The sequence below is a fragment of the Budorcas taxicolor genome, chromosome 6, assembly GCF_023091745.1.
Source record: "Budorcas taxicolor isolate Tak-1 chromosome 6, Takin1.1, whole genome shotgun sequence".
Classification (NCBI taxonomy): Eukaryota; Metazoa; Chordata; class Mammalia; order Artiodactyla; family Bovidae; genus Budorcas; species Budorcas taxicolor.
Genome location: NC_068915.1, coordinates 37829761 through 37846605, shown reverse-complemented (window position 1 = coordinate 37846605; position 16845 = coordinate 37829761). Strand labels below are relative to the sequence as shown.

Sequence of the window (16845 nt, the reverse complement as noted above, 5' to 3'; positions counted from 1 at the left end):
TGTAAAGTGCTGTGTAAAACAACATTGGCACTCAGTGTGGTATCATTTGTATGGAACAAATGGATATGTGTGTCCATATAGATGGCGCACAGAAAACCTGCTTTCAGAGTTTATAAATTATTGTAATAATTTATAACTTATTATAAATTTACATTTATAATATGTAACCTAAAGCTGGCAAACTTGAAGAGCTGCTTTCTCTGCTAAAAAGTTCACATGATTTTGTTTCTTTCTATGGTTATAGATTTTGATGCTCTTATTTGGATTACCTCTCTTAAAAATATTTCGTGTGAGAGATATTAAGATTTCTTTGTATTGATTTTTAAATACTTTTTTTGTATTGATTTTGTTCACAAAAGAAATATTGCAATACATATGCATAACTATTGACTAGGTTGACTAACCAAGGGCACTAACCCTAGTCTTTGCATTCTAAGAAACTGTAAACAGTCGTTCAAGCTTCAAAAGATGGTCCCTTTCCAGGTCCCTCATCTTTTTGTTTGTTTGTTTATTTTAAGCTTTTCTTTAAAAAAATTTTTATTGGAGTATAGTTGATTCACAGTGTTGTATTAGTTTCAAGTATATAGCAAAGTGAATTGGTTATACATATATCCACTTTTTTTTTTAAATTGTTTTCTTATGCAGGTCCCTCATCTTATGCAGGTGGTGAAACTCCCTGGACAGACAGACTTATATCTGTGAGTGTTGGCCTCTGTCAGTAAGAGCAGGAGCTTTCATTAAGGGAGGGTCTGTCAGTAAGAGCGTCCTGAAGAGACTGCCCTTACCTTTCAGCTAAGTCTCGGTCTAAATTGGCTTGGGAGACAGTTGAGCTTCCATTATTCAGAAGCTTGTGCCTCACAGCTCAATGCCATGTGCAGCGAGTTGCCTACAGCTCTCTGATCAGTAATGGTGAGATTTTAATCAGTGTTTTGGACTCCATCTAGAATTGCATTCCAAGTCCATTTGCCTGAAGGAGCCCAGCCTTGTTAGGACCTGTTTTAATCCATTTCCATAAAGGACGGATCATCAACCACATGACCTCTGCTCTTCTCAGGAGTTTCAGCACCCACATGCAGGACTTCCTTCTTAAGATTTAGCTAGTCCTCTTTCTGACTTTGTGTCAGGGAAGTTGGGGCTCCTTTGTATGCAGGGACATGAGTTAAGAACAATGACCTTGCCCTATCCATGTTCTGGCATCCCAGGATTCTGTGCTTCTGAGGTGGGATGGCGTGGACACACCCCCAGTCATGCCAGCTGGAGAATCCTCTGGACTTTTTCCTCTCGCCCATCCCACACCTAGTAAGTCAATGGCCCTGCCACTGTTCCTCATTGGCAGCTCTTGATCCACACCCCTTTCCCCTGCTCTAATTCCAGCCTTTACCGCAACTCATTCCCCTGTTCTCCCGCCCCCAATCACATCTGGACTTCAAACTGAAGCCAAGGCAGTGGTCCCCAAACATATGAAATAGGAAATGTCTTAGTCAAGCTTCTCCAGAGGGACAAGACCAATAGGATATATATAGAGAAAGAGACTTCTTATGTGAAATTGTCTCACATGATTATGGAAACTGAAAAGTCTCAAATATACCATCTGCAAGTTGGAGATCCTGCTGGTGGTGCAAATCCCAGTCTGAATCTAAAGGCCTGAGAACCAGGAAAGCCAATAGTGTAAATCCTAATCTGAGGACAAGAGAAGACTTGCACTCCATCTCAAGCTGTCAGAGAGTGAATTTTCCCTAACCCAGGCTTTGTTCTATCCAGGCCTCCACTGGATATTGAATAAGGCCCACCCACACTGGGGAGGGCAATCTGCCTTACTCAGTTGACAGATTCAAATGTTAACCTCATCTAGAAACGCAGACACACCCAGGATAATACTTAACCAGATATCTCAGCCCCTCGTAGCCCAGTCAAGCTGACATGTAAACTTAACCATTACAGAGAGTTTTATTCCCTGTAGTTTCAGAAAGGCAGAATCGTGTAAGAAAAGCTTCCTACATGGCACAGAAGCCACAGTTCCTTCAAGTATGCACCCATTTGCTTTTAGAGCCCAAGGCCCTGAGCAACCAGATGTTAAAAAGGCAGGTCCTGGCTTCTCCCTGCCCCAGCCCTGCCACATCTCTGGGTAAGGTATGGGAGTCTGCATGACCACATGCAGACTACGTGCTATGTATTCTATGTACTACATGCTGCATGCTATGTAAACAGGATGAAGTCCAAACTCCTTCACGTGGATGGTGGACTCTTGAGTGTCTGACCTCTGCCCACCTGTCTAGCACTGGGTCATGGTGTTCCCCCTTTCCTGCCAATGTCCGTCACCAGGCTCTGGCCAGGAGGACCCCCACTACATACCTCCTCCCATTCCCCCCGATTTCATGTCTTTGTGCTACTTCTTGGTCCTGACACTCCCCCCACCTGTATGTTCTTCCTCTTTCTCTTCACTTGGCTGATACTTGCTCATATTTTCAAGCCCAACTCAAGAATCCTCTGCATCTGATACCTCTATGCTAGGATAAAGAAATATTTCATTCATTCAACAAAGAGTTACAGAGGCCTTTCCACATGTCAGGCACTATTCTGGGATCTAGTAGTGGACACAAACAGACAAAAGAACATACCTGCACGTAACACATATTCTCAAGAGGAAGACCAATAAGCAAATTTAAAAAAAAACATGTAAAATATATGATATGTCAGATAAAGGTGACATAAAGAAAAATAAAGCAGGATGAGGTATGGGGAGAGCACTGATTTGGGGAGTAATCAAGGCAGGTCTCACTGATGAGGTGGCAAATGAGCAGAAACCCGAAGGAGAATGGTTGTCCCAGAGGAAGCAACAGTATCCACGGAGATACAGTGAGTGAGCGTGACTGCATGATTGAGGCATGGCAAGGATGTCCATGCGGTTGCAGTGAAGGGAGTGAGAAAGAGAAGAGGATGACGTGAGCTCAGAAAGGTCATGAGAAGCCAGAACATGTAACCTTCCTTTTGGCTGTTGTAAGGCTGTGACTTGTCCTGCGTGGTTAATCATAAGAAGGTTTGGAGCAGTGGGGAGACGTGATTTGACTGACTTTTAACAGACCTTAAATGGCAAAGTAGAAATAAGTGTCGAGGTCATTGTAATGGTTCAAGTGAGAGGTATTCATGACTCAAATTAAGGGTAGGATGGGATGGTGAGAAATGGCAAGATTCAGGATTAGATGTTGGAATGTCAGAGACAGATTTGAGACACAGATAGCTGTAAACTTTTTTATTCTGGTAAAATATAAATAACATAGGATTTATAATTTTTAAGTGTAAAGTTCAGAGATGTTAAATACATTCACCTTGTTGTGCAGCCATCACCACCATCTGTCTGGAGAACTTTTTCAGCTTCCCAAATGAAAACTCTGTACTCGTTAAACACTAGCTCCCTAGTACCCGCTTCTTGCAGCCCGTGGCAAACAGCCTTCTACTTTCTATCTCTGTGAATTTTACTACTCTAGGTACCTCATATAAGTGGAATCATATACCATACTTGTCCATTTGTGACTGGCTTATTTCACTTAGCTTAATATCTTCAAGGTTCATCCATGTGGTTGCATGTGTCAGAATCTTTTTCTTCTTAAAGCTGAGTAATATATCATTATAGGTATATATCACATTTTGTTTATCCGATTACCTATCAATGGACACTTGGGTTGTTTCCACCTTTTGGCTAGTGTTGATAATGCTGTGAATGTGGGTGTACAAGTATCTATTCAAGTTCCTGTTTTCAATTATTTTGAAATTGAAATTCCAAAATGGAATAGCTGGATCACATGGTAATTCTGTGTTTAATTTTTTGAGGAATCACCACACCATTTTCCATAGCAGTTTCACCATTTTATGTTCCCACTAGCAATACAGCTACAATTTCCCCACATCCTCATCACTTATTTTTTGTTTTTTGATGATGATCATCCTAATGGGCATGAAGTGGTATTTCATTGCAGTTTTTATTTGTATTTTCCAAATAATTAGTAATGTTCAGCTTCCTTTCATGTGTTTATTAATAGACTCCAAAATTTGACCTAAGCAGCTGAAAGAAGGGGGTTGCCATGGAACAAGATGGGGAATAATGTACAAAGAGCAAGTTTTGAAGGAAAAGTCTCCAGAATTAGACTTGAGGTACATATTTGATAATGAGGATATTGATAAGCAACAGGACATGAATCGGACATTCAGGTGACAGGTCCAGCCTAGACATATAAATTTGACAGTCACTAACCAAAAGAGCGTACATAAAATCATGAGATTGAATGAGATCTCAAGAAAATGTTTGTAGAGAAGAGAAAGTCTGAGGCCTAAGCTCTGAGGCCCTTTTATTTGAAGGATGGGAAATGACGAAGAACTTGCCAATCAGATGAGAAGCATCATGCTGAGCATGTAGTAAATGCTGTAAAAATACTTGATGAAAGAATATCACCGGGTTTTTCTAAACAAACTTATTGTTCTGCTTCTTTTAATTTGGGGATCTAAAAGGATTTGGGTTTCAATCCTAGCATCTGCATTTTTAAGCATTATTTTATTTATTTTATGATTTATCTTTAGCATTGTCTTGGCAATAATAATGGGCTTCCCCAGTGGCTCAGACAGTAAAGAATCTGCCTGCAGTGTAGGAGACCTGGGTTTGATCCCTGGGTTGAGAAGATCCTCTGGAGAATGGAATGACAATCCACTCCAGTATTCTTGCCTGGAGAACTTCAAGGAAAGAAGCACCTGGTGAGGTACAGTTCCTGGGGTTGCAAAGAGTCGGACATAACTGAGCGAGTACACTTCGCAATAATAGTAAAAATAATGACAGAATTTCTTGATGTTTACTTTGTGCTAGGAATGCTGCTAAGGGTATTAGGTTCGGTGTGTCATTTTAATCTCCAAATAAGTCTATGAAATAGGCATTTCTCTCCCCTGTGCTACATGAAGTGACAGAATCAGAGAAGTTCAATAATGCTCTCAAGGTTACAGAGTTAGAGCGAGGTAGAGCTGCAGGTCCAGCAGAATCCAAAGCCTCCTTCTAAGCACCATGCTTTATAACCCCTAGATGTTAAATTAACCCCACCCAATGTCAGTTCCCTCACCGGTAAAATAAGAAGTATGAGAGTGTCCACTTTGTAAAACTGTAAATTTATTGACAAAAATGTGTCTATTACCTGACCCAGAGAAGGTTATATTCTGAGGGCACTTGATAAGTATTATTTCCTGTTTTCCTTTTCCATTTCATTTCTGACTCCTGCTGCCAGACTCGGTGGAGACTTTCCTTAGGATCTGATGCTCAGAATTCATTAATTACAGCTTGGTTAAACCTACAGTGCATGCATGCATGCATGCTCAGTTGCTCAATTATGTCTGACTCTTTGTGACCCCATGAACTGTAACCCACCAGGCTCCCCTGTCCATGGAATTTTCAACCTTTAAGACCTTAACAGGTCCACTGCAGACATTGTCTCTGAAATCAAACCATTAGCAGTGGATTTCTAAAATGCTTGGGAAGACATTGCAATTTGCTCAATATTGCTCTTGACTGCTGAATTATTCATGTCCCTTGATGGATTCTGAAGTTGACTTCCTCCTGAGAAGGATTCACAAATGAGACTTGGGCCAGCCACTTGAAGTTTCAGTTGAGTAAGAAGGTGGTGAGTGAAAGAAAGTGAGCAGGAAGCAGAGGAAGTGTTGCCAAGTGGCCTGTGAGGCACCAGGAGCAGAAGGGTGGGTATATTCAAAATCTACTCAACAATTTCAGATGCTGAGGGTGGGGTGGGGTGGGAGGGTGGACCAGATTATGTTTCCAAAACAAGGGATGTTTCTTTTTGAGGACGTAGTGTGAGAACGAAGAAGAAGAAGAAGAAAAACATCTAAGAAGTCCCTATTTTGTGCCAACACATATTTAGATGTAATACTACTTGATCCTCAAAAAAAAAAAAATTGGGTCTGGGTTCTCTCTCTCTTACAGGTAAGAAACTGAGGCTTCAAGAAGTGAACTAACATAAGCAATTTTAAAAAGAGTTGAGAAGTATGTCTACCAAATAGAATTAGTTTGTGAACGACAGAAAACCCAGCGCAATCCGTGTGGAATCACTGCAGGGCTGGCATGGCTTTCCACTGTGTTAGAGACCCTGACTCTTATTGTCTTGCCAATCTTAGCCTGTGGTGTCCCCTTCAGCATCCAAAATGACTGCTTGATAATAGGAGGTTCACCCCAGAAGAAATAATGACACCTCTGCTTATATTCAACTGGGCAAAGCTTGGTCACTTAGCTGCTCTGAGTTACAAGGGAGGCAGAGAAATGTGGCAGTGTGCCCATAGGAAAGGTAAGGGTTCTATTTCTAAGGACAAAGGAGAAAAACAGATAGGGATCTACCAGTAATCTCTGCTCCTAGGTAGTAAATCTCGGTCTCTTTCACTCCAGAGGACCCCTCCTCCACCAGTTCTACTCTACTGCCTTCCTTAAGGGAAGTGCCATTGCCCCAGAAATCCCCATCAGGCTAAAAGTGTCCTGTGGGCAACCGTAATAGGAACATCCAGATCCCACAGGTTCTGTTTGTGAGCCAGGCACTATGCAATGTGCAGTATAGCATTGCCTCATTTAATCCTTCAGTAACCTCATTAAGGGGTTTCCCAGGTGGTACAGTGGTAATGAACCCGCCTGCCAATGCAAGAGATTCAGGAGACACGGGTTTGATCCATGGGTCGAGAAGATCCCCTAGGGCAGGACATAGCAACCCACTCCAGTATTCTTGCCTGGGAAATTCCATGAACAGAGGAGCTTGGCAGGCTACAGTCCATGGTGTCACAAAAAGTTGGACATGACTGAGGGGCTGAGCAACTGACCAACTGACTGAAACTCATAAAGCAGGAACTTCATCCTCCTCATTGTACAAATGAGGAAACGGAAGCCAGCGAGATTATATAGCATACCCAAGCTCACACAGAAAGCAGACAGCTTCTGGATCCATAGGTCGTATGGCATCCACACAATGGCAAATAGGATCTACATTCATGCAGCGCAGACTCCAAAGCCTAGTCTTTACTTGTGCTTGTCTGTTTCATGTGTGTTCCCATTCAGGGCATCTGCTTCTGCAAGTCTCTCTTTGGAATCCTATTCCTCAGTGTAGTCCCAATGCCAAATTTCATGGAATAACCTTTTCAAGGATGCTTTGTTCTTCACATGAGAAAACCCAATTTATGTTAAGATTTGACCTGGCACAGCTTGACTCCACTGAAGAGAAAAATCAGTCTTCTTTTTTTTTTTTAATCAGTTGGAGTGTCAGATGTGCAGAAAAGTTAACATAGCGCATCTGAGATTGCTTCTCCTTAGCTGGCCTGTTTGCAAAGTTGCTCTCGGCTGCCATCTGGGAACTTGGATTTCCAGAGGGTTTCCACCACCCACACTGATAAGAATATCTCAGCAGGCCTTAACTGTCTGCAAACAATATGACTTATGTGAGCACTTACTTTCCTTCTGGGAGTCTGGAATTTTGGTAATGCCCAAGAGAAGTTATCAACCTGATTGTGCTGTGCTTGGTCACTCAGTCGTGTCCAGTTCCGCATCCCCATGGATTGTAGCCCGTCAGTCTCTTCTGTCCATGGGGATTCTTCAGACAAGAATACTGGAGTGGGTAGCCTATCCCTCCTCCAGGGGATCTCCCCAACCCAGGGATCAAACCCATGTCTCCTGCATTGCAGGCAGATTCTTACCATCTGAGCCACCAGGGAAGCCCAAGAATATTGGAGTGGGTAGCCTATCCCTTCTCCAGTGGATCTTCCCCACCCAGTAATCAAACTGGGGTCTCCTGCGTTGCAGGTGGATTCTTTACCAGCTGAGCTACCAGAGAAGCCCTGACTAGCCCTGAATAAAAACCTTGCTAAGTCTTCAGTAAGCTTCTTGGTAAGCAGTATTTCACATGTGTTGTCACAACTTACTGGGGAAATTAAGTAAATCCTGTGTGACTCTATTTGGGAGGGATTCTTACAAGCTTTCATATTGTTTTTCTCAAGACTCCCTACCACCCCCACCACTGCCAAGCTTGTTTTCTACTTGGTGATTTTGCTTTGTATCCTTTCTCTATAATTAATCATAGCCATAAATATGACTATATGCTGAGTCCTGTGAGTTCTTCCACAGTGATCATAGCTGTAGTAACAAATAAATGCCAAGGCTTTAGAGGCTCAACACAATAGTTTATTTCTTGTTAGTGCAGAAATCAATACCAGCGCTCCTGGTGAGCAGGTGGCCTTCTACTCAGTCACTGAGGACCCAGGCACTTTCCATCTTGCACTCCGCAATAAGTTGGCAGATGGAAAAAGAGACTGTGGAAAGGACATGCCTCCTGCTTAACCCTCCTCTTAACCCTAACCCCGTGAGATGACATACATCCACCTCAGGCCACATTCCACTTGTAATCACTAGTCATGTGGTCCCGTATAGATGCACGGGGACTAGGAAATGGAGCTTGGCTTGGTGGCTGTTTCTCTGCATCAACTCTGTGGAAAGAAAGCATGACTCTTTGATGACCAGCAACAGTACAATAATAGATACTTATTATGAACCTACCCTGTGCTCAACTTCATACCATGAGGCAACATGAAGAAGTCAGTTGTTCATGCCTATACAGAGGTTGACATGTCAATGGGAACTGGTCACCCCCAGGATGAGGAGGCAAGGTTCCTCTTTTCTGGGAAGTCTTCTACTACACCATTCCTCTGTGCTTCGCTAGTAACTAGTGCTGATCACTTTCATAGCACTTAGTGCACTAAAACCCACCATAATCTTATCTGACCCTCCCACTGAAATATATTTTTGAGATCACAACTTCAGTTGCCTTACTGATCAGCACGTATTTCTAGTACTCAGCACAGAACATGGCACATCTGAGATACTGGGTAAATGTGTAAATGAATGAAAGCTCAAGTAGAATAGTGAGATGCAGTGCAGTACCGTGCTGTGAGCACGAGCTAGTCAAATCCTCTTATCCCTTGTGACCTTGCAAAAGTTGCTCAATTTCTCTGAACCGCAATGGTTCATTCTTAGGATGGGGACAAAGATACCAACTTTGCAGGGTTGCCATGAGGATTTTCTGAGGTCCTAAATGTGTATTCAGCACCTAGCCCTGTTTCTGTCTTGTTCCTGAAGTTACAGAGAACAGTTTTTCACCAGGGAGTACGATGTTAGCTGTGGGTTCTTCATAGATGCCCTTTATTGGGATGAAGGAGTTCCCTTCTTTCTTGTTTGGTCAGTGTTTTTGTCAAGAGGAGGGATTGGATTTTGTCAAATGGTTTTCTTCTGTCTGTTCAGACAATATTGTGGGTTTTACCCGTTATGCTATTCATATGATATCTCACATTAACTGATTTTCAGATGTTAAATCAATTTTGCACTTCTGGGATAAATCCCACTTGGTCATAGTATATAATCCTTTTTATACATTGCTGAATTCTGTTTTGTAGCGTTTTGTTGTATTTTGTTTTGGTTTGGTTTTCAGGGGTGCTTTCTGTGCCCCAAGGTGTTTCAGACCCTTCGCTTGATTCCCAGAGGCCCCTAAGGAACTCCGTATTGGTTTCTTCTGGGGATAATTTCTAATAAATCACTTCCAGTCAAATCCTGTTCTCAGGTGCAGCTCCTGGAGATCAGCCTGAGTCACTGCCAGGGTCAAGGCCCTCTCTGGTCACTGTGGCCCTTCACACACACCCACACCCCTCCGGCTAACTCAGCTCTGTGACTTTTCCCGCAGGTGATCTACGCCCTGAACACCCGCCAGGACGAGACCGAGGCGGCCATGGAGGCCCTGCGCGAGGCCCACCAGGAGGAGCTGCAGCAGGCGGTGGCCGAGACCGAGGCCAGGCTCCTGCAGGCGCAGGGCCGCGCAGGCGAGGAGGAGGCCCTGCGGCAGCGCATCCAGGCCCTGGAGAGCGCCCTGGAGCTGCAGAAGCGGCTGACACAGGAGGCGCTGGCCCAGTCGGCCTCGTGCAGGCTGGAGACCCAGGAGAGGGAGCTGAGGGTGGAGGCCGAGCACACCGAGCGGGTGCTCACCCTCTCCAAGGAGATGCTGGAGCTCAAGGCCGGCTATGAGAAGAGGCTCCGGCACCTGAGTGGCCATGAGGCGCCCCGGTGGGAACGGCTCACCCAGGAGGGTCCCGAGCCCAAGGTCGAGCCGGGCTGCGGCCCCGAGATGCGGGAGGTCCTGCTGGAAGTGGAGCGGCTGCGAGCGGAGAACCAGCAGCTGAGCAAGGACTACGCGCGGAAGGCCGAGGAGCTGCAGGTCACGTACGAGCGGGAGAACGAGGCAGTCCGGCAGGCGATGCAGCAGTCTGTGAGCGAGGCCCTGTGGCAGTGGCAGGAGAAGGAGACCGACCTCCGGAAGAACTTCCAGGTCCAGGAGGCAGCCCTGCAGGCCCAGGTCCGGAAGCTGGAAGGGGATCTGGAGCACAGAGGCCGCAAGATTAGTGACCTGAAGAAGTATGCCCAAAAGCTGAAGGACCGCATTCAGGTAAAGCAGGGGCTCTTCCTACCTCCCAAGTGTGAGAATAACCATGGCCGGTAATATGAACACCTACCACTCATCAGGCACTGTGACTTCTGCCAAAGTGGGCATTATTACCTTCATTGAGTTCAACCACATTCGTTAAGGAAATATTTATTGAATACCTACTATGTGCCAGGCCAGGGCTGTGTTCAGGAGACACATGGTAAGCTGGACTTGATCCCTGTCCTTTGAGAGTGGAGAGACTTACAATTTACAGATGAGAAGGTAAAACTGAAATTGAGAAGCTTAAGGAGGAGCATAGCTGGGCACACAGCTGAAAAGTGTTTGAACTCAGTTCAGCCTAATTCTAAAGCCCCTGCTCACTCCATAACAACTTGCCTGTCCTAACGTCCTTGAGGCTTTATATTTGTGGAAAATTGGACCAGTGACAAGTTAGTTATGTGAGGCCCACAAGTCTTACAGTGGCCCATCTCTAAAAGTAACAGTAGCTAGTATCTTTCATATTTCCTGAGCATTGTTTTCTGTCCCACTTTATCTCATTTAATCCTCACTACAGAAAGGTTGAGGTTTCCCAGGTGGCGCTAGTGGTAAAGAACCCACCTGCTAATGTAGCAGATATAAGAGACACATGTTCAATCCCTGGGTCCAGAAGATCTCCTGGAGGAGAGCATGGCAACCCACTCCAGTATTCTTGCCTGGAGAATCCCAAAGACAGAAGAGTCTGGCAGGCTACAATCTATAGAGTCACAAAGAGTCGGACATGACTGAAGCGACTTAGCACAGCACAGAAAGATTAAATAACTTGCTGAACGTCACATAGCCAATCAGAGGATGAATCAGGATTTGATGAACACTGAGCCGCTGAATTCCAGAGATTAATGGCACATGCTGTGCATTTACCCACTTTTCAGAGCTGATGTACATAGGATGTGTCTGCACAGAACTAGTGAAATGACACCCTGTCTCTTTGTTTAGGACCTGGATGTGCAGCTCAAGGAGGCTCGACAGGAGAATTCAGAGTTGAAAAGCACGGCAAAAAAACTTGGGGAGAAGCTGGCCATTGCCAAAGATAAGCTGATGTTGCAGGAGTGTCATGTGACACAGAAAACAGGTGAGATGCCCCAATTGATTTCCTTACAGAGCAAAAGTTGGCCACCAGGTTGGCTTGGCACTGCTTGCAGTCTTGAGACTGTTAAGAGAACAGAATGGAGGGCAGGGCTGTTTGATCTGACCTGCCTGGTGGTAAGTCCCATCATGCAGGACATAAGCAAGCCAACACCCAGAGCTGCCATAGGTCAGATATCTAAAAGGCATGATGCAGAAGGATCTCTGGCTCCCAGATAGTTCTCCATCCAGTCCACCATAGTGCCTGAACTTCTCAGCTCTGGCTTTTCCCTGGACTTAGACAACACTTTATACTCTAACATCTTTCACACAGTGATGATATTGGATGTTCCCAATAGTTTTGTGAGTTAGGTATTGTCAATATCCCATGTCACAGATGAAGAAATGAACCAGAGAAAAGTTATGTGGCTAGCTTACGGCCAGCCAGCTGGCTGGTGATAGAGTAAGATACATAGGTTATCTGACTCCAAAGTGCTTTCTTTGAGATAAGGTTAGATAACATCACTGACTCAATGGACATGAACTTGAGCAAACTGGGGGAGATAGTGAAGGACAGGGAAGCCTGCTGTGCTGCAGTCCATGGAGTCACAAAGGGTTGGACATGGCTTAGCGACTGAACAACAACAAAAAAGTGCTTTCCACTGAGCTCCCTCATCAGAACGTTCTTGAATATGTATAGTGTGATCAGTTTGATGCTGGGATATATAACAAGGGCACGAAACATAGGCTCTGCCTCCAGGGAGATTATGGGACTGCTACTTTATAGCCCGCAGCATGCTTTCATATCATGAGTGCATCCCGGGCAACAGAGGAACAAGATGTCTGGGAAAGAAATCACTTTGGACTGCAAAGTGTGAGTTGGAACCAGAGGGTATGGTGGTCTCAGAAGTAAAGCATAAGTACCTTGGGGAATATGGGAAGAAACTGAGCAATTCTAGTGATATTTAATTTTTGTCTTATACTTGAAATCTCTTTAAGTTTAAATCCTTTGAATGTACATATGTTCCGGAACATCCTCAATTTTTTAACCTATGTAAAAGATGACTGGTTTTAGAAGGGAGAGCAGGGCAACTATGTGAACTCAAGATGCTGCTTGGGCAAAGATGACAATCACCATCTTGACCATACTTGAGGCCAGAAGGCCATGGAGCAGGGATTACATAGGGGAGTTGAATAGCAGAATGGTAACCTGCAGAGGCCTCAGGCACAAGGCCCAGGCCAAGGGCATTCCCAATGATGTTGAAACCTGTGCTTACAGGTGACATGAAGACAGAGAGAGTTTCAGAGAATGAAGTCCTAAGGAAAGAGAATAATTTGGAAGCCTGCAGTCTCCATCCTCAGCAGGACCAGAACTTTGCCAAGGAATGTTCCTGCACAAAAGGAGGCAAAGATACACAGGTAGTGTCTGACCCAGCCCTGGGGATGCTGCAGTCACAGGGGGCTCTGCTGGAACAAGCTTCAGAGGGAGGCCAGCCTCGAACCATGATAGGTCTACTTGGAAGCAATAGGTCCCATAGTTTCAGGGGTGAATGTGTAGGTGTGACGTTCCAGCCAATGTCCTGCCAACTGCATGTCATTTGAAACTAGGAGACTGAGAATGTAGAGGAATTCTTCCAACTCCTTATCACCAGCTCCCGGGAAACTGGAAACTTGCTTAAGATTCCTGCTATATGTTCCCAATCAAAACAAAGCTTTTTTTTTTTTTGAGAAAGCACTATCTTATCCTATGACAATAGATGCATTACTCCGAAAAGTCCTTTTCCGATGGTGGATAAAATGAAGTTTCTTATAAATATCAAACATGTCATCTTATAAATTTTACTGTACCTTGTGATACATGCTTTAAAATCAGTAATCAACATTGTAGAAGTTGCACAAAAGAGAAATGGTGATTTCCTGTTCTCTCCACCCTGGTAGTTTTATAAGCCCCCCCCTTTTTTTTTTGTAGACCAAGAAAGAAGCATGCATTGAGATGGAATATATGAAGCAAAAATATGAAGAAGACCTTCACAAAATCAAACATCAGACAGAAGAGGAGAAGAAACATCTCAAAGACCAGCTGATGAAGCGCCTTGAAGACTTGGTGAAGAAGCACACGGTGGAAATCAAGTCAGTTCGCTCATCGGTGGAAGCTGAAAGGAAGAGGCTGCAGAAGGTGAGACTCCATTCCAGAGATACCATTCCTTTTGTTCTTCCTTGACTCTACCTCCTTCCTTTCCTGTTTGTTTCTTCTTTCCTTCCTCAAACATTTATTGAACTCCTATTGTGTACAGACCTCAGCTAGTTCTCTGACCAAAGGAAGTTCAGTGTCTTTTGGAGGAGACAGGGCACCCCAGCACCATGAGACAGTAGGGCTTACAGTCATTAGCATGGGGTGGAATTGTGTCATATAAGTGTTTAACTTAGGGAAATTCAAATCCTCTATTCTGCAAAAGCAGAGAGAAATAAAATGAAGCGAACACGTGGATCTGGCAGACTGCCTGGATTCAAATCCCATCTCTGCCACCCTCCAGGTGTGGACAGTTGAGTCCCTCACAGAAGATCTCTGTGGGCCCCAGGCTCCTCGTTTATAAAACAGATGTTGATAATAGCACCTAACAGTAGCTGTAAGGATTACATGAAGTAATCCATGTGAAAAAACAAAGCAGATCATAGTTCCTCGGGTGTAATAGGCACTAGATGAATGCAGGTAATTGATTAATCAGTGGGTTGGCAGTGGGAGAGAAGTTTCTCAGCCTCTGAGTGCTGCTCCAAATTCCCACTAAAGGAGGTGCTTTCTGCTGAGAAGGAACACAAAGCCTCATCCCTCGTGTTTGCTGAGGAAAGCAAGTAACATGTATTTGAATGTTTTAGGAGAAAAGTGAAGTAAATCAGCATTATTGTAAGCATAGGTGGTGCTTTAATTATTATAAGAAGGCTTCTTTCTAATCTAAGAACTTGCATTATCAGCTCTGAGTTTTCATTGAAAGAGAATCATATATTACTGAGGAATGCAGTGTGTGGTGGTGAAAAGTAGTAGATACTCAATAAATATGTGTTGGATAAATAAATGGACTCATGAAAGACTAGTATTGGGTCCAAGTCCTGACCCTTTGATTGGCTTTATGACCATGAACTGGTCACTTAACCTTTCTAAAAATAAAGATAATTACCTTGGGGGCTTGTTAAGTGCATTAAATATGGTTTTGTATATAAACTTTTAGCTCAGTGCATAAACATGTACTCAAAGTTTGGTAAACAGTGGTTGTGATTAGTTACCATGTGCATTAGATGATGTCATGTGTGATAATATTTAGTGCCCACTATACTTTATAAGGAGAAGGCAATGGCATCCCACTCCAGTACTCTTGCCTGGAAAATCCCATGGACAGAGGAGCCTGGTAGGCTGCAGTCCATGGGGCTGCTAGGAGTCAGACACGACTGAGCGACTTCCCTTTCACTTTTCACTTTCATGCATTGGAAAAGGAAATAGCAACCCACTCCAGTGTTCTTGCCTGGAGAATCCCAGGGACGGGGGAGCCTGGTGGGCTGCTGCCGGGAGCCAGTGTGAGGAATCCCGCCCGTGACAAGGTCATGAGGAAGGAAGCTGACATACGCAAGGCGTGCTCAGACTTCAGGGGCCCCCTGGAAATTCCTAAGCATGTACCCCAACAAAAATCTGCCGGTTTTTGTGCTCTGCTTTTCTACTCTTCTGACATTCTCTGGAAAAAGTCAATTCAGGGCTTTAGTCTTCTGCATTTGAAAGAGTGTTTCAATCCAAAACCCCCTCTGATGGCTTTCTAGCCTGCCTGCAGGACTCGTACAGCTGCGCGTGTGATTGTTTGAGGCCTCCTGACCGCAGGAGGCACAGGAAGCTTAAAACCTCCTAGGAATGTAGGGGCTTCCGAGGAGTCAAAATCACTAGAATAGGACTGATGAAAGGTTTCATTTGTTGAGTCAATGCTTGCTGCTAAATTTTCATATCCTTTATCTTTAGATATAGTTGGTATATAGAAAAACAAGTAGTAGGCCTAGTATTAGCAACATTAAATCTTTGAGTTAAGTACGTTCTTTGTTATAACCCACTGCACCTTTGTTCTATAGAAATGTAACTTTAGCGCTTTAAGGAGATGTAGATTAAAGAAAAACACTTCAGGGGAAACAAAATTAACATTCATTAAGGAAGAGAGCCAAAAAGTTAACAAGCCTCTTGGCCAGAAGATAATGTAAATCACCTGAGACCTTTTGTATACAAAATGATATACAGAAAGAGTCTGGGTTGCGAACGCTACATAATTTTGTATTACCCATTGATCTCTATGTATAATCAAAAGTATAAAAGGCCTTGAAGGACAATAGAAGGAGAGCCAGTCGCTGGACTGGTTTCCCCTGTGTCTCCTCTTTACTCTAATTTCAAGCTGATCCCTTGGAACGTGGAGGCTCACTATGTCTACTTACTTGCCCGGCTTTTAAGATCCGTAAGAGAGAGAGCCCAAGGCGGGGCACTCTCCGATACTCAAACGGGCGCCGGCGGCCTAACGTAGATGGTGCAAGCTCCTTGTCTGGAGCTTTATTGGTTTTCCACGTAACTCAAGTTAATCAGCCCTCTTCCTCCACTTAATTTTCCTACTATACTATTGTTTCTTAATCTAATCTTATATTAATAAATAAACAAGTCTTTCCACGCCAACGCCGTCCACCCTTCGAATTCCTTGGATCCACCAGGGCTGGACCCCAGCAGGCTGCCATCTCTGGGGTCGCAGAGTCGGACACGACTGAAGCGATTTAGCAATACTTTATAAAGCACTTATTCTTACGTACACATTTAATCCTCCCAACAGGGTTATAAAATGAGTGTTCATATCGCCATTTCAGAGATGAGAAAATGAGTCTCAAAGATGTTATATATCTGCTCACACAGACAGTGAGTGGTGTAGCCACATTAAAACCCAACAGCCTGACTCCAGAGCCCATGATTTCCCATTCCTGCACAGGGTGGGAAGCAGCTGTATTGAAAGCACTTTCCTCCCGATGAGCAGTAACTGGTTGCACAAATGCAGCCCTCATATAGCTGAACCCTCTTTCTATCCTGAGCCACAGTCAGTGGGAGGGATGGTTACTCTCCTGGAGCTACAGGTTGCCCTGGTAACCTGTCAGCAAAGCCTGACTCTGAGTGTAGAAATTCCATTTCAGCTCTAATCAGGGGCATGGATCCATTTGGGAAATGAATCATGTAGAA

At 44.2% G+C, this 16845-nt stretch overlaps 1 protein-coding gene across 2 annotated transcripts in view; it reads left to right on the top strand.

Annotated features, from left to right (window-relative positions):
- FAM184B (family with sequence similarity 184 member B) overlaps nt 1-16845 on the top strand; it is a 121260-nt gene that overhangs the window by 53851 nt on the left and 50564 nt on the right. For both annotated transcript variants that reach the window (XM_052642391.1, XM_052642390.1), the window contains exons 2-5: nt 9750-10505; nt 11478-11613; nt 12886-13025; nt 13576-13782. In XM_052642391.1, coding sequence (XP_052498351.1) covers nt 9750-10505; nt 11478-11613; nt 12886-13025; nt 13576-13782 — 1239 coding nt within the window. The remainder of the gene's footprint in view (nt 1-9749; nt 10506-11477; nt 11614-12885; nt 13026-13575; nt 13783-16845) is intronic.